Genomic DNA, 18,692 nt, shown 5'->3' on the forward strand with positions numbered 1-18,692 from the left:
AGAATAAAATGCATTCTGATTATCTGAGACAGTATGATATGCAATTGACTATCATGTCCTCCCAGTTACCTTTCTTGCTAAAGGAAAATTAAGGGAAAAAAAGTCTAACATTTTACTAGCCCATGTGTGACTTCCCAATTAAAATTGTAAAAATCTATAGGAAATATTCTAATGTTGTGGTTGTCACATATGGAAGCCAATGATTAATAGTGAAGCCAGTGGCTACCATATATGTGTGTAGTTCCTCCTCATGTGGCAATGTTAGACAAGCTTCAATGGTATAACAAAAACACATTCTTCTTGGAATCACCAGTAAGTAATAAAGCCTTGTTTCTGTTTTGACTTCAGAGGTAGAGGTTTTATTTCGTAAAACACAGAATAAACTGTACTTTTTCAAAGACATTTTATTCTAGTAGGAGGGAAAAAAAACAGTCATTGCTGCAAAAAAAAAAAAAAAAAATGTAATACATATTTTTACCAGAATAAAGTTATGTCAACTGATGTATCATTTAATAATAAATAATGACCAAGTTTAAATACAAAGTCCTCTACTTGTTACAAGCATAGCAACAGATTCCTCTACTCTATCATTCTCAGATATTCTCCAAGATGGGAAAATGTTCATTTCTCTGTGTAGGAATGTAGACAATATTATTATGACCAGAACTACAGACAATAGGCGTTACAGAGGGAAAAAACATGACATGTTTATATATGAAGAGCATGATAATGTTCAGAAGCTGACAATGTATCACTGCCGCTGTCTCTTACCAGGACTACAATTTACAAATGATCTTTAGAAGGAAAAAGAAAATGAAAAAGTCTCTGTCGAACTGGAGGCTTGGAGATGTGGGGACTGCAGGAAAGAATAGCTGGGATACACAGGGTAGTAGCACTGGACTATGGGCTCAACATACACACACGTCACAGGGAACAAGAGATGTATCCAGTGTCACAAACAAAATTATTGCCTGTCTTATCTGAAAATTCTCAGAGGACACAAAAATACTGATGTAGATAAAAAGTGCAAGAAATGGAATGGGTTTTTTTTGTGTGTGTTTTTACATTTTTGTTCTTTTATGTATTTCTTTATTTTTTTATTCTTTTTGCTAAGATATTGAAGGCAGCGGCGCAAACACACATAGCAAGCGACTGACATTGTCACCAAACACAGTAGTGCACTTAAAATTCTAAAGCTTACTACAGACAAAAAAAAATGTCAACATTATTTTAATCCTTCTTTTGAAGAGCTCTGAAACAGTTGCATTTCTTTAATAATTTCTTGACTTGATATAAGTAAGGCAGTAAGAACTATACTAGAAAATAAAAGATAGGAAGCAGCTTGCTGTACGTGAAGCGAGTCCATTACATTATGATCTCCCAGAAAAAAAAAGGTTCACTATGGTGTCTTTTCTTTCAGGCAGTATATGTAAATTGTACTCTTCAATCTCCTGAGATATGTTTCCAGTCTCAGAGCAAAGCATACGGAATTATTTACATTAATTGCAGTTCAGTACCTTTGCAAAACTGCTTTAGGTTTTTTAAGGCTGTTGGGATCAACACCCTGCTCTCAGCCTACTTAAGATACTCTCTTCTACCGAGTCATCTTTTTTTTTTTTTTTTTTTTTACTATTTTCAAGACATTCTGACAGTAGTTCTCACAGTTTTAATACAAAGCACCAGTTCAGTTTGTCTCACCAAAGAGCATAATTAAAATCTGAAGAGCTGTGACTGAATCCTTTTAATTAAAATGCAACAATCGGAAACTGGAATCATTGCAACGAAAGAAATAAAAATCATAAATATAAACAAAAATTTGCAAAAATAGGAAGAATATTTGATTTGAATTTCCAGCCTCCGCTAGAGACTAAAAAAGCCATATAAAACTTTTTATATAGCCTGGATTACACCTAAACCCCATACTTCAAAAATCACCTACTTTCGTGATTTTTATATATTATTTATTTTTTAATAAAAGGAACAAATAAAGTTCCATAAACTTGTAATTCCATTCAACTATAACACTGAGCTCTTTTAAAATATATAGAATAAAAATAAGAATAAGAATAAAAATAAAAAAAAAGAATCCAAAAGTTTTATTCAAGTGCTGAAAAGACCGGTAGACTACACTGTGTGTGGTCTCTACTACAGATTCTTTCCTCAGAATGAATTGTTTGGCTGAATCTGAAGGACGCAGAAAATGGAATATTGTATTATCCTTTTAGTTTCCAATATGCTGTAGGTCAGTAGTGACCCCAGCTTGTGGGCTGTCTTAGATTTCTCTTACAGTGCGGTTGTAACACCACTTCAATTGATTTCTTCCCTGTAATGACAGCTCCAGTCAGACTGGCACCGTGGCAATCTACCAACTCATCTCATTACTATGCTCGGATAATGACAGAAGCTGGTGTCATATTATAAAGGTGTTTTCAACGATGAAAACACAGTGCCCCTCCCCCTCCCTCGCTCTTTTCAAGGCAGCATTGAATCATTTAGACGGTATCATTTTTCTGATAAAAGCATTTTGCATTGGACAAACATTACTCAAAAATTGTGAGATGCCATACCAGTTCTCTGGTTACACTTATATAATCCAAATTACATGGTTTGGAAGTTCTTGTTGCTAGGTAACAGTCCCACAGCCAATTCTTAAGAGGCAGGGGGTGGATTTGTAGGTTGTGACATTCAAAGTCTCCCGCACTGATCTGAGGTTTCCCATCCTACAAATGGATTAAATGGACAACTAGGAAGTCATATTGCAGTATACAGACCGACTTGATAGAACATTATTCCTGGTGTTTGCTGCCTTCTGCTGGAAGCTGCAAAACATTCCCAGGTTTGGCAGGTACAAGTTCTTCAGAATTCCCAGTAGTCTCTGCTGGTTCAACCCTGGAGCGCTTGAACCTACGGTCTGGATATTGACTGTTGTCGAAAGGCATTCGATGGACACATAGGACATGGGTCTTCAGGTTTCCCTTTTGAGAGGCACTGTATGGGCAGTATCTGCATTGAAAAGGCCTTTGACCTGTGGGAAGAAACAAAATGTAAGGATTTAAGTACAAGACATTCTGTGTTTTTGGAATATGTCAAATACATGAAAAAATATGGCATCTTTATGAATGCATTATACTTTTTACACCACATGTTTTTAGCAGCCCTGTTTATGTTTAGAGGTGGTGCTAGGCAGTTTCAAGTATTGATTGAGGAACAGAACAAATAATTCAATGTGTTGACTTTCTGTGCTCCCAGATCTCCCAGGCTTCAAGACAATCGAGTATGTGTGGGATGTGCTGAAGAAACAAGTCTTATCCATAGAGGCTGCACCATAACACTTAGAAGACCTAAAGGATCTGGTGCTAATATCTTGATGCCGTATTCCACAGGGCATGTTTAGAGGTCTAAAGGAGTCTATGGGGGGGGGGATTTATCAAAGCTGTCTATGTCCCGCATCAATATAGACCAAACTGCAGAGTGTTAGGCTGGTCTATTGTGTGCCTAATTTATCAAAAGGCGCACGGCTCTTGATAAATTCTGTGCACGGACTTCGGCATCTATGCTTTAGACTGTATTTAAACCTGCTCCATCATGGTCTGACATTTCAACATACATTCAGCCGATGCGACTTGTCGCTGAAAAGTCGCTTTTGATAAATTCCGCACCAATGCATTTTTCCGTCTAAAATAGATTAGAATGCATCATATTCTAAAAATCCTCTAAAGCAAAAGTTGCAAAAAAGTCGCACATATTTAGACTGCGACTTTCTGTGTGAAAAATTTAGACAGGAAAAGCCAGTCTAAATCCTTTGATAAATCTCCCCCTATGTCTCCATTGATCAGATCTGCTTTGGAGTATTGAGGGAGATACACAATATAAGTCAGCTTATGGCTGATCAGTGTAGAAGCCAGTTATAATGTCCGATATAATATCATATGTCTACAACAATTATGCTATACCTGCTATAAAGACTTTTCCACTCTAGTCAACATCTCAACAAAATAAGGAAATGCTACGAAATAAAAAAAAAAAATAAATAAGAACTTGCGAGGAGGGAAATTGGATATCAAGTCTCTGTAGGATCAGGAACCAAACAACTCATCTTCTCTACTGACAGGCATTGGGGGAGATTTATCAAAACCTGCCCAGAGAAAAAGTTGCTGAGTTGCCCATAGCAACCAATCAGATCGCTTCTTTCGTTTTTCAGACAACTTTTCAAAAATGAAAGAAGCGATCTGATCGGTTGTTATGGGCTACTCAGCAACTTTTCCTCTGTACAGGTTTTGATTAATCTCCTCCATTCTTTTTATTTATGACATAGGTCTCATCGTTGCATTATGACATGCTGTGACATAGATCTGTATTATGGTGCCCAAAGATTTCCATGGGCCCATACTTTAACTTTGCTTGCCATATTATGGAGGTAAACTCCCAGGGGTTGACACTACATAGCAGCACACAGAGTTAATATTTCATAGAGGGATGCATTGTTCTATCATACACAGCACTGGGACAATTGTAAAGTGCAATTTCTTTTCAAACAAAGAATTCATAACAAAAATGAAAGGATACATTCCTTGTACAATGCACAATAATACATGTAAAATATTCACTAAGAACTGTCTTCCTTTTGCATTAGGACAGCTTTTCAACATGATATCTATACTTATCCAGTAGACACATCTCCCATCAATTGGGTCTCCAGAATGCTCCAGAATTACCCCCAACTACCGCATATACTCGAGTATAAGCCGACCCGAATATAAGCCGAGGCCCCTAATTTCACCCCAAAAACCTAGGAAAAGTTATTGACTCGACTATAAGCCTAGGGTGAGAAATACATCATCCCCCCCTGTCATCATTCAGACTCCCGTCATTAACACCTTCATTATCATCACCCTGTCATCATCCAGACCCCCATCATCATCACCCGGTTATCATTCAGACCCCCGTCATTAACGCCCCCCGTCATCATCACCCTGTCATCATTCAGACCCCCATCATCATCACCCTGTCATCATCCAGTCCCCCGTCATCATCACCCTGTCATTATCCAGACCCCTGTCATCATCACCCTGTCATCATCCCCCCCTTCATCATCACCGTCTGTCAATCCCTTCAATCAGTGGTCTTCAACCTGCGGACCGCCAGATGTTGCAAAACTACAACTCCCAGCATGCCCGGACAGCCATTGGCTGTCCGGGCATGCTGGGAGTTGTAGTTTTGAAACATCTGGAGGTCCGCAGGTTGAAAACCACGGCCCTTCGTCATCATCCAGGCCCCCCCCCCCCCCTTTAGTTTTCTACTCACCTCCCCTCGGTGGGAAGGAAGGATGAGCTGGTCTGGGCCATCTATGCTGCAGGCACCGTCCAGTGGGGAGGGTTAGTCGTTCCGGGCTGTCCATTTTCACCGGGAGACCCTCTTCTCCGCTCCGGGCCCGGCCCTGGACTAGTGACGTTGCCTTGACGACGACGCACAGGGTTGTCCTTGCGCATGAACGTCCCCGTGTGTCGTCGTCAAGGCAACGTCACTAGTCCGGGGCCGGGCCCGGAGTGGAGAAGAGGGCCTCCCGGTGAAGATGGACAGCCTGGAACGACTAATCCTCCACACCGGACGGTCCCTGCAGCATAGATGGCCTGGACCAGCTCACCCTTCTTTCCCACCGAGGGGGTTGAGTAGAAAACTAAAGGGGGGGGGGTCTGGATGATGACGAGGCGGATAGTTCACTCGAGTATAAGCCAAGGGGGGCGTTTTCAGCACAAAAAATCGTGCTGAAAAACTCGGCTTATACTCGAGTATATAAGAACTCCTCATTTCTAAGGCATCAAGGCCGCATGTGAGTCATGTGACAACTCTTAGTTCTGCTGAATGGCTAAGAAGGATTGCAGATGGAAATTGGAAATATGTGACAAAGTATTGGCCTTTATTACAGAGTTCATTTAGTGGGCACAATTCCCCCTCAGGTGTCTGATGAAACAAATGTTAGGTGATCTGTTCTCTAAAAATATTATTTGACTTACCCCTTTTATGGAATAGAGAATCTAAAATAAAGTGGTTAATCTGGAGAGTCTTTCTGTATCTCTAGTAACAATCATATAAGATCTAGAACATAAGCAAATGTCTATGATAATGACACGAATACAGATGAGGAACATTTTATGAAAGAGTCCCCCAAGTGAATCTGATCCAAAACAATTCTACTTGACAGCCCTATTTAGAAAATGGGGCACAATGCTGATTACAAAGGCAACCTCAGTTTGTTAGACAAGGAATAGGAAGTAATACTTTGCACTGATTTTTAATAAGACACAAGAGATTTGCCTGTATAAGCCTCAAGGTCCAGTGAAATGCTAAAGACATCAAGACATACCTTATTAAAATGTCAAGCATTTCTACTGGGCTATACAGACATAATTCTTAGGAAGGAAATATGCCAACTCTAGTTGGCTGGATGTGATGTGATAATGCAGCAAGTTGGTCAATATTGTCTGTGAGTGTTATCCTGGAATGACCACCTTGTCATATGGCATCAGGCTGACCAGGACATGCAGTAGGATGGACTGTGGCATGTGTCAATGGCTTTCTGCTATTATTTAATATGTAAACCTATAACATTACTACTAAATAGCCAAGATTTATCAACATGAATATTAGCTTTTATAAGCTTTTGGATTAAATCATGTCAACCTTTTGTGTATCTTGATCAGTGTGGTTCTTTTTCAACATCACACGCCGGTCTTAACCCCTTAAGGACCGGGGGGTTTTCCGTTTTTGCATTTTCGTTTTTTGCTCCTTGCCTTTAAAAAATCATAACTCTTTCAATTTTGCACCTAAAAATCCATATGATGGCTTATTTTTTGCGCCACCAATTCTACTTTGTAATGACATCAGTCATTTTGCCCAAAAATCTACGGTGAAACGGAAAAAAAATCATTGTGCGACAAAATTGAAAAAAAAATGCCGTTTTGTAAGTTTTGGGGGCTTCCGTTTCTACATAGTACATTTTTTGGTAAAAATGACACCTTGTAGGTCCATACGATTAAAATGATACCCTACTTATATAGGTTTGATTTTGTCGAACTTCTGGAAAAAATCATAACTTCATGCAAGAAAATTAATACGTTTAAAATTGTCATCTTCTGACCCCTATAACTTTTTTATTTTTCTGTGTATGGGGCGGTATGAGGGCTCATTTTTTGCGCCGTGATGTGAAGTTTTTAACGGTATCCTTTTTGCATTGATAGGACTTTTATTCATTTTTAAATGATATAAAAAGTGACCAAAAATGCACTATTTTGGACTTTGGATTTTTTTTGCGCGCACGCCATTGACCGAGCGGTTTGATTAATGGTATATTTTTATAATTCGGACATTTACGCACGCGGTGATACCATATATGTTTATTTTTATTTTTATTTACACTGGTTTTTTTTTTATTGGAAAAGGGGGGTGATTCAAACTTTTAATAGGGGAGGAGTTAAATGATCATTATTCACTTCTTTTTTCACTTTTTTTTGCAGTGTTATAGCTCCCATAGGGACCTATAACACTGCACACACTGATCTTCATCATTGATCACTGGTTTCTCATAAGAAACCAGTGATCAACGATTCTGCCGCATGACTGCTCATGCCTGGATCTCAGGCACTGAGCAGTTATTCAGCGATCGGACAGCGAGTAGGCAGGTAGAGGCCCTCCCGCTGTCCTGTAAGCTGTTCGGGATGCCGTGATTAGCCGCGGCTATCCCGAACAACCCGACTGAGCTAGCCGGCAACTTTCACTTTCGCTTTTAGCCGCGCGGCTCAGCTCTGAGCGCGCGGCTAAAGGGTTAATAGCATGCGGCGGCTAAAGGGTTAATAGCATGCGGCGCCGCGATCAGCGCTGCGCGCTATTAGAGGCGGGTCCCGGCTTCATTATGACGCCGGGTCCGCCGTGATATGATGTCGGTTTACTGTGTAACCCCGCGTTATATCAGGAGAGCAGGACCAAGGACGTACTGGTACGTCCTTGGTCCTTAAGGGGTTAAGTAAAGCCCCGCCAGTGTGCAATCACCCTGGATTTGTCAATAGACACAAGCCTCTTCATAAAACCAGGCATATCTGAAGCTGCCTGCAAGCAGGCGTAAATTGTAGGAAATTCAGCAACTTTGCCCTATCATGCCCCCTCTGTGCCAAGTCCTGCCCACTTGGCAAGCATGCTACTAAGGGGGCAAAAAAATTGCTGATGTTTTGTACTTTTTACCGATCTGCGCCAGGCACAGACTTTAATAAATTCCTCAATTTTACTATGTTTTTAGACTCAGTTTGTGCCTCACTTGACAAGGACGTGTACTTCGCAGTGCACCAACACTGAGGTGCAGATTTTTAAAGACACTTACAGACTAGTATAAAAGTTAGGCAGGAATATTTAGGCCAATGTAAATAAACAGAGTGGAGGAAGTTTGCACAATGGAGGCCTTAAAGGGGTACTCCAGTGGAAAACTTTTTTTTTTTTTTAAATCAACTGGTGCCAGAAAGTTTAACAGATTTGTAAATTACTTTTATTTAAAAAAAATCTTAATCCCTCTAGTACTTATTAGCTGCTGAATACTACAGAGGAAATTATTTTCTTTTTGGAACACAGAGCTCTCTGCTGACATCACAAGCACAGTGTTCTCTGCTGACATCTCTGTCCATTTTAAGAACTGTCCAGAGTAGGAGAAAATCCCCATAGCAAACATATGCTGCTCTGAACAGTTCCTAAAATGGACAGATATGTCAGCAGAGAGCATTGTGGTCATGATGTCAGCAGAGAGCTCTGTGTTCCAAACAGAAAATAATTTCCTCTGTAGTATTCAGCAGCTAATAAGTACTGGAAGGATTAAGATTTTTAAATCGAAATTATTGATTAAAATAAAAAATAAAAAAATGCTTTCCACCAGAATACCCCTTTAAAGTGGATGTCAACCATAACTATGTTATGTTAACCATGTTAGTATAGTTTCAGCAGTCTGTACTGATTTTTTTTTTAAAGGGAACATGTCACATTAAAAATGTAGTTCAATCTTCATGCATCCTGTTATGGACCAGGAGATGCTGAGGAAATTGATATATATATATATATATATATATATATATATATATATATATATATATTTATGGAAAAAGTTTAGTATAACTTTTTATTTATTCATGTTAATCTCTGCTCATTCTAGGCTAAAAAGTTGAATAGGCGGTCCTACTCAGTGATTGACAGCCATAGTTTTCTGCACATTTATACAATGCCTGCAAATGGGACTGTATTTTTAATATAATGGGTTACTTTTAATAGGTCTTTACAGCACCCAGAACTCTGCTTTTCTAATACATTGCTAATAATCATCTGCATAACGATAAATGACACATTTCTTGCTGCTTGCAGCCTCCACTAGTCAAAGCTTAGGTCCTTGTAAATACTGTGTTATTATCTAACTCAATATATCAATATGATGTAAGTTCTTCGATGCCTCTAATGGTGGGTGTAGCCCTCTAGAATTTTATTATTTATATTTATGCATGATACTTGGAGCTCTATAATAGAAATAAACTTATGATAACTGCTGGAAATCATTGGGGGAGATTTATCACAACCTGTGTAGAGGAACAGTGGTGCAGTTTCCCATAGCAACCAATCAGCGCTTCTTTTATTTTCAGAAGCCTTTTTAAAAATTAAAGAATCAATCGGATTCTATGGAGAACTCCACCACATTACACAGGTTTTGTACAGACAGAATGTTGGATCAACTCTTTAGAGGGCTGTAGAGGGACCAGTCAACGCTACGTTTTCAGTTCTTTCCCATACTGGCACTTCAAGTGTGTGTTCACAATGTGTCTTTTTTACGCAAAAGTTTTCTCGGTCAGCAGAAAGATATACAGCACTCACAAAATGTATTCTCTCATTGAAAATGTTGCGTGAAACAACCTGTCACCTTTGAGAGCGAGGTGGTGATTTATGTATATGAATGCGGTGTCATGTTAGTTACTGATATAATGATGAAGTTTTTTTTCTGACAAACAACTTAAACTACTAATCATAATCATGTTTTGTACTACAAGCTTAAGCATAAAAGAAACAAACTGCCCACTATAACTTTGTTATACAGACTGCATGTAAAATTTAGATTTTTTTTTACATATATAGGTTTCTTAGACTATTGGACAGGACAGGATGGTGGAATAATAAGAATATGAATTGCAATAGAGCACGATGCGCCACATTTAATAAGGGGTTTAACCCTCTTAATAAATTTGGTACATCTTTCTCACTGTCCATGTGCCACTTTGTAATCTATGCAGTTATAAGCGGGAGTAGATTTCTGGCATCATTTAAGCCAATTTCTAATGTAAAGGTTTAATCTGCTGGGCTTTAAAGGTCACGCCTTTCTCTCTAAGCGCCACATTTTTGCCAAATGTGATGAGGACAGGGTTTGTGCAACAATTTGAGACATAGGCCCAGATTTATCAATCTGCATGAGACAAAAAATGTGCCTGCTTTGCCCATCATAATATTCACAGCTCAGCTTCATTTTTTAAATTGCTCCACTTGAATTCAACCTGAACTGTGATTGTTGCTATGGGCAAAGCAGACACATTTTTGTCTGCTTTGCCCAAAAAACTGGTGCATCAGCTTAACAAAGTATTTTCAAAACTTGCATAAATTTATACAGTGAATAAGCTTTATTTGTTTGTTTAAACTGTGAAACCCTTCTTAAAGTGCACCTGTCGTTTGCAAAAACTTATTCTATAACGCAGATAATATCATAATATGTATATTTGTAATATTCAATAGTTAAATAATGCATATATTTTCAGGTGTAAAACTCCTGACTTGTCCCTGCAGCTATTGCCTGTGTGTCTGTGTGTGGAGATAAAATACAGGATGTGAGGGCAGAAGCAGGGCTCTGTGCACTGTGGACAAGCAGGGCTCTGTGCACTGTGGACAAGCAGGGCTCTGTGCAGTGAGGACAAGCAGGGCTCTGTGCTCTGAGGACAAGCAGGGTTCTGTACACTGAGGACAAGCAGGGTTCTGTAGAATAAGGACAAGCAGGGCTCTGTACATTGAGGACAAGCAGGGCTCTGTGCACTGTGGACAATCAGGGCTCTGTTCAGTGAGGACAAGCAGGGCTCTGTGCTCTGAGGACAAGCAGGGTTCTGTGGAGTGAGGACAAGCAGGGCTCTGTGCACTGAGGACAAGCAGGGCTCCGTGCACTGAAGACAAGCAGGGCTCTGTGCAGTGAGGACAAGCAGTGCTCTGTACACTGAGGACAAGCGGGGCTCTGTGCACTGAGGACAAGCAGGGCTCTGTGCACTGAGGACAAGCAGGGTTCTGTGCAGTGAGGACAAGCAGGGCTCTGTACACTGAGTACAAGCAGAGCTCTGTACAATAAGGACAAGCAGGGCCCTGTACACTGAGGACAAGCAGGGCTCTGTGCACTGAGGACAAGAAGGGTTCTGAGCAGGCTCCTGTCATGTCAATCATCCGGTTGTGTGAGCAGAGCCCTGCTTGTCCTCACTGCACAGAGCCCTGCTTGTCCTGGGTGTGCAGAGCCCTGCTTGTCCTCAGTGTACAGGGCCCTGCTTGTCCTTAATGTACAGAGCCCTGCTTGTCCTCACTGTGCCAAGCTCTGCTTGTCCTCAGTGTACAGAGCCCTGCTTGTCCTCACTGCACAGAGCCCTGCTGGTCTTCAGTGCACATAGCCCTATTTGTCCTCAGTGTACAGAGCCATGCTTGTCCTCAGTGTAAAGAGCCCCGCTTGTCCTCACTGCACAGAACCCTGCTTGTCTTCAGTGCACAGAGTCCTGTATGTCCTCACTGCACAGAGCCCTGCTTGTCCTTAGTGCACAAAGCCCTGCTTGTTCTCAGTGTACAGAGCCCTGCTTGTATTCAGTGTACAGAGCCCTGCTTGTCCTCACTGCACATAGCCCTGCTTGTCCTCACTGCACAGAGCCCTGCTTGTCTTCAGTGCACAGAGCCCTGCTTGTCCTCACTGCATAGAGCCCTGATTGTCCTCAGTGTACAGAGCCCTGCTTGTCCTCAGTGCACAGAGTCCTACTTGTCCTCAGTGCACAGAGCCTTGCTTGTCCTCACTGCACAGAGCCCTGCTTGTCCTCAGTGTACAGATCTCTGCTTGTCCTCACTGCACAGAGCCCTGCTTGTCTTCAGTGCACAGAGCCCTGCTTGTCCTCACTGCACAGAACCCTGCTTGTCCTCAGTGTACATAGCCCTGCTTGTCCTCAGTGCACAGAGCTCTGCTTGTCCTCAGTGCAGAGAGCCCTGATTGTCCTCACTGCATAGAGCCCTGCTTGTCCTCAGTGTACAGAGCCCTGCTTGTCCTCAGTGCACAGAGCCCTGCTTTTCCTCACTGCACAGAGCCCTGCTTGTCCTCACTGCATAGAGCCCTGCTTGTCCTCAGTGTGCAGAGCCCTGCTTGTCCTCAGTGCACAGAGCCCTGCTTTTCCTCACTGCACAGAGCCCTGCTTTTCCTCACTGCACAGAACCCTGCTTGTCCTCAGTGTACAGATCCCTGCTTGTCCTCAGTGCACAGAGCCCTGCTTGTCTTCAGTGCACAGAGCCCTGCTTGTCCTCAGTGTACAGAGCCCTGCTTGTAATTAGTGCACAGAGCCCTGCTTTTCCTCACTGCACATGGCCCTGCTTGTCAGCCCACACTTCCTGTATTTTGTCTCTGCAATTTTCATTTAATTCCCCTCGTCACATTCAGGACATCCCTGTGTCCCAAAAGATTTTTTCGGGACACAAGGATGTCCCGGTTACTGTTCTGCGGCCCCGTGTTAACATTAAAAACATAGGGGCCGCCGGTAGGTGGCGCACGCAGGGACATCACTGACATCCCATGCATGTGCCCATAGAAACAGAGCAGAATGGAGCAGGAGGAGGCTAGGAAGAGGACACGTGCATGGTAAGTTTCCAGTGGCACGTCACCTTTGGTGCTCCGATTACCGTGCCTCCGGTCCCGGGACCTACTGCTATGGCCTATAGACCATAGCAATAGATCATGACCCCTGACCGGAGGAGCTGTGGTTGGAGCACTGAAGTGGGGCAGTACACAGGCATACAGCCTCAAGCCATACATTGTGTATGGCTGAAGGCTGTATGTCTGTGGGGGCCACTGCCTACAAAATGTGGGGGGAACTATACTGCCAACTAGAGATGAGCTAATCGAATCAGACAATGCAGTAACGAAATGTATTTAACAAATTTTTTTATTCTATAACAAAATTTTGATAATTTTTTTAGAAGGGACCAATTTATGTGGGTGGCAGGGACCTAACACTGTAGCCGATAATAATAAAAATGTTGAAAGGGGCCATTTAACTCCTTAAGGACCAAGCATATTTCTGTTTTTTCACTTAATTTTCTCCTCCTTACCTTTTAAAAATCCCAACCCTTTCAATTTTGCACCTAAAAATTCATATGAGAGCTTATTTTTTGTGCCACCAATTCTACTTAGTAATGACATCAGTCATTTTACCCCAAAATCTATGGCAAAACAGAAAAAAAAAATCATTTTGCGACAAAATTGAAGAAAAAACACCATTTTGTAAACTTTGGGGGCTTCTGTTTCTACGCTGTACATTTTTCGGTAAAAATGACACTTTATCTTTATTCTGTAGGTCCATTTGATTAAAATGATACCCTACTTATATAGGTTTGATTTTGCCGTACTTTTGGAAAAAATCATAACTACATGCATAATAATTAATACATTTAAAATTGTCCTTTTCTGACCCCTATAACTTTTTTACTTTTCTGCGTAGAGTGTGGTATGAGTCGTGCGCCGTGATCTGAAGTTTTAATCGGTACCATTTTTGTTTTGATCCGTTCTTTTGATCGCTTTTTATTCCCTTTTTTTATGGTATGAAAAGTGACCAAAAATACGCTATTTTGGACTTTGAAATGTTATTGCGTGTACGCCATTGTCTGTGCGGCTTAATTTACAATATATTTTTATAGTTCAGACATTTACGCATGTGTCGATACCATATATGTTTATTTTATTATGTTTATATATTTTGGAAAAGGAAGATGATTTAAACTTTTAATAAGGAAGGGATTAATGTGCGTGTTTTTAAACTTTTTTGAAACTTTTTTTTTTACTCTTTTAGTCCCCTTAGTGGACTTTTAGGAGGAATTATTTGATTCCTCATACAGATCAATGTGGTTACACATAATCCCATTGATCTGTGTGCTCTTCACTCGATTGATAAAGCCTGGTCCTGCCAGGCTTTATTATTCTGAGCACCGGAGTCGGCATGAAAGGAAAGGTAAGCCCTCAGGCTACCTCAGCAGTGGATCACCCACTGCGATCGCGCTGCGGGGGGGCGATCCACCCCACTGGACCACCAGGGATGGGATACAGGCATCTTAAGATGCCGCTGTCAACTTTGACAGCGGCGATCTAAAGGGTTAATAGCCAGCTGTGGCGATCGCCGCATGTCGGCTATTAACGCCGGCCCCCAGCTACAGGAATAATCTGGGGGTGGGCCGGTATGACGCGGGCTCGGGTCGGGAGCCTGCGTCATACCCCGTTAACGGCCATTGGACGAGCATAGACATCCATAGTCGTTATCGGGTTGAATGTAAAAATAATATATCTTTTAGAATTCATTTTGTGAAAGTTTTTATTAGTAATGTATTTTCTTAATGTGTTTAGTAAAGTGTGTATTTAAACTTTTTTCACTTTTTTTTTTTTTAAAGGCGTACTCCAGCCCTAACAAATCTTATCCCCTATCCAAAGGATAGGGAATAAGATGTCTGACTGCAGGGGTCACGCCCCAGCAATCTTGCATTCGGCACCCACTTCTTTGAGCTGCACGTCACGCTGCCAGCTCACAAACTGCCGAGTATCATGATGTCACGACTTCGCTCGTGTGTAACATCACGCCCCTCCCCCGCTATGCAAGTCTATGGGAGGGGGCGTGACCCAGTGGCGGGACCCCCACGGTGAAACATCTTATCCCCTATATACATAGGTATACATATATATATATGGAAGTGCAGGGGACCAGAGAAGAGTGGCCGAGCCCCGAATCTATACATTATACAGGACGATCGCAGTGGGTGTCTGGAGTGACACCCGCTGTGATCTTTCCTTCACTGCAGGTACTACTGCTCCCCACATGGAGCACACTCAGGTCCATGCTGGGAGCTGTAGTACCTGCATTAATAGACAGATTGCAGTGAGTGTCAATTCTGATACCTGTTGCGATCTGTCTATTAATGCAGGTACTACAGCTCCCAGCATGGAGCTGAGTGTGCTCCATGTTGGGAGCAGTAGTACCTGCAGTTAAAGCGCAACTGTCACGGATTTTAGCCCCCATAAACTAGCCCCAGTTGTTAGACATTACTGTTCAAGCATACCTTTCGCTGCTTTCTAGCTGCTTTATTCGGGCTAAAACATGCTTTTTTATTAAAGTCAGCAACAGTTGGATAACCCCTGTAGGTCAGTGCTGGGACCGCTGTGTGTTTGACACACTGGTCCCAGCGCATAGGCCCCTTATTCTTATATGTGGGTGACGAGTTTTCTACTGTAAAAGAATAAACAGTGTCTGTTCTCCTGTGCACAGCAGTGATGCGATGCGAGCATTACCACTGTGCACTCTAGGAAGACAGGAGAATGGGCAGCCGACTCATTCCTCTACTGTATTACGCCGCGGATAGGGCCTTAGGAACCGAGCGCTTGCTGTGGCCGCTCGCATCGCATCACTGCTGGGCACATGAGAACTGGCACTGTTTATGCGCCACCCGCATATAAGAAGAATAAGGGGCCTATATGCTGGGACCTGTGTGTCAATCCCACAGTGGTCCCTAGTTTATGGGGGTTAAAATCTGTGACAGTTGCGCTTTAAGGAAAGATCGCCTGGGTCTCACTTCTGACACCCGTTGTGATCCTCCTGTATAATGTATAGATGCGGGCAGCTGCTCTTCTAGGGTCCCCTGCACTGACATTTATATACACCTATTTATATTTCCCACAGAGAGTTGTGATTGGCTGGAACCATCTGGCCAATCACAGCTATACTGCCAATCTAATGTGGGGGAACTATACTGTTAACCTAATGTGGGGGGAATGATACTGCCAACCTAATGTGGGGAACTATACTGCCAACCTAATGTGGAGTGAACTATACTGTCAACCTAATGTGGGGGGGAACTATAGTGCCAACCTAATGTGGGGGAACTATACTGCCAACCTACTGTGGGGGGACTATACTGCCAACCTACTGTGGGAGAACTATACTGCAAACCTAATGTGGAGGAATTATGCTGAGAACCTAATGTGGGGGAACTATGCTGAAAACCTAATGTGGGGGAACAATGCTGAAAACCTAATGTGGGGGGAACTATGCTTACAACCTAATGTGGGGGGAACTATGCTGACAACCTAATGTGGGGGGGAAATATGCTGACAACCTAGTATGGGGGAACTATTCTGCCTACCTAGTGTGGGGGAACTATGCTGCCTACCTAGTGTAGGGGAACTATGCTGCATACTTAAAGGGGTTCTCCACTGCCCCAGTGTTCGGAACATTTTTTTTCCGAACTCTGGGTGGGGGCTGCGGGGGTTGGGAAGTCACAGCCACGCCCATTGTGACGCTATGCCATACACCCTCAATGCAAGTCAATGGGAGGGGGCGTGTCGACCAACACAGGATACTCTGATAGTGCCCCTCCCGAGACTACACTCTGGATCTGCCCCTGCATTGATCTACGTATCACATTGCCTCTAGGTGTATGACCTTAGTGTACATATGAATAATTAACATTAACACTTCAAATTATTATTGTTTTCTACAAGTGGAGAAAATAACTAAACTTGTCCAAACATTTTCATAGTCAGATCATTTAGTTTTTTCTAAAATACAGCTTTGCAAACAGCCTGCACAGGCCAGCAAGCAAGAGATTGCCTGTACATTTTTTTAGATATTCTGATGCTGAGTTTTCCCAACAGCTGTCTTGTTAATTGAAAGTTTTTAAAGTTAATTACCTTCTGAAATGTTGATCTGTCAGGCATCGTGTCAAGATGTATCAGACACATTGTAGCCTAGATATGACACCATGTGTAGTGCCAATACCGTTCCCTAGCACTGTGTTTTGAAAACACACTTATGGTGACAACCATTTACACTGTGCTAATTAGGTTTGTATTGGCTTAAATAATATGATTTATGCAAGCATTCATGATGAAGTCAGCATGTTATAAACATGTGGGAAGATTGTCTACACAAGGACCCGTCTTTGTTGAAATGAGAACCAGAATTAATAGGCCCTGATTTATTAAGTATATTACTGTATCTGTATAAAAAGATGACTACATCAAAATCTGTGCAGAGAAAAAGTTGACCAGTTACCCACAGCAACCAATCAGATCACTTTTTTAATTTTTCAGAGGCGATTTAAAAAATGAAAGAAGCAATCCGATTGGTTGCTATGGGCAACTGGTCAACTTTTCATCTGCACAACCATTCAGGTTTTGATAAATCTCCCGATTAGGGTTGCCACCTGGCCAGTATTTTACCCCTGGCTGGAAAACACTGACCTATACTATATACTACTATACAGTGCAACATGCCAGGAGTTGTAGCTTTGTAGTTTTTGTTTGGGGAAGCTGCTGAGCCACAGGCTGTATTAGGGCATGCTGGGAGTTGTAGTTAGTAACTAACTGCAACTCCCAAATTTTATTTAAAAAAAGTCACATCCAAACAAAAATGATACTGTTAAAAACAACAGATCGGGGAGCAAAAATTAGCCAGAATACAGGCCCATATAAGGAGAAATAAAAAAGTTAAAGGGGTCAGAATAGGACAAAATTTTCCATGCATATGTGTAACCTGTGATGTTTTGCATATATAATTAACTATGCAAATTAGCATAACCAGTGCCGACCCACATAAGTGCTTGTGGTCAAACCGAGTTACTAGGGTTCTTTCAGTTTAATATGTGCTCCTTGCATTGATACTAAAATTTTATCACATTGACTAATATTTCTGTGGTAACTACCTTGGGGTGTAGTGTAGCTGGGGTGTTGCATAGGTATATGAGGGGTTAATCTAACCCCTGTCACTCGTGACGCCAGGGTGGGGGTTAATACGCTGAGGTAAATCTTCAGCCTATCACCACCCTTCCCAGGAACGATAGGTGCGTGATTAAATGAATGAAGGTCCACAATAGGGATGAACTTGAACTTGCATAAACTTTAGTGGGGTACTTGCGGTACATCCAATTAACAGCAACAGTCTTAGCAATACAGTCTCTATACATCACGGCAGTGATTGACAGAGGCTGCGGACCACTGACTTATCCAAAGGACTAGTAGAATTAGGATTGATGCAGAGATCGGTCCGGATTTAGGGGTTTGTTAAGGTCCGGTGATCTTGCAGACGTAACAGGGATTGAGGTAACTCACAGTTTTGTAAGATGGCCATTGCCGCAAGGCTTGGGCTTAGTCACTGCTGACGACAGCTGCGCAAATCCGTCCTCATCAGCAGCCCACGAGGAAAGAGAGAGAATAATGGCCACCGCTCCCTTATATGGGCAGGGGCAGGGTCGTTTTGGATTGGTCCATGTCAGCTGTCACTCACCGTTACAATGCATGGTGGACGATCACCTGACTTCCTCCAAAGGTCCTTGAATCAGAAAACCATAGAGTTTTGGAACGCATC

General features: G+C 42.1%; 1 protein-coding gene across 10 annotated transcripts in view; it reads right to left on the reverse strand.

The window, feature by feature from the left end:
* Positions 1 to 421: 421 nt before the first annotated feature.
* ZNF536 (zinc finger protein 536) overlaps positions 422 to 18,692 on the reverse strand; it is a 723,850-nt gene continuing 705,579 nt past the window's right edge. For 8 of the 10 annotated variants that reach the window (XM_056525658.1, XM_056525662.1, XM_056525660.1 and 5 more), the window contains one exon: positions 424 to 3,025. In XM_056525658.1, coding sequence (XP_056381633.1) covers positions 2,787 to 3,025 — 239 coding nt within the window. In that variant the 3' untranslated portion in view covers positions 424 to 2,786. Of the gene's footprint in view, positions 3,026 to 18,692 lie in introns of all 10 variants that reach the window. The other 2 variants (XM_056525667.1, XM_056525669.1) reach the window with 2 other exon arrangements.

This window comes from Hyla sarda, chromosome 6 (genome assembly GCF_029499605.1).
Source record: "Hyla sarda isolate aHylSar1 chromosome 6, aHylSar1.hap1, whole genome shotgun sequence".
Lineage (NCBI taxonomy): Eukaryota > Metazoa > Chordata > Amphibia > Anura > Hylidae > Hyla > Hyla sarda.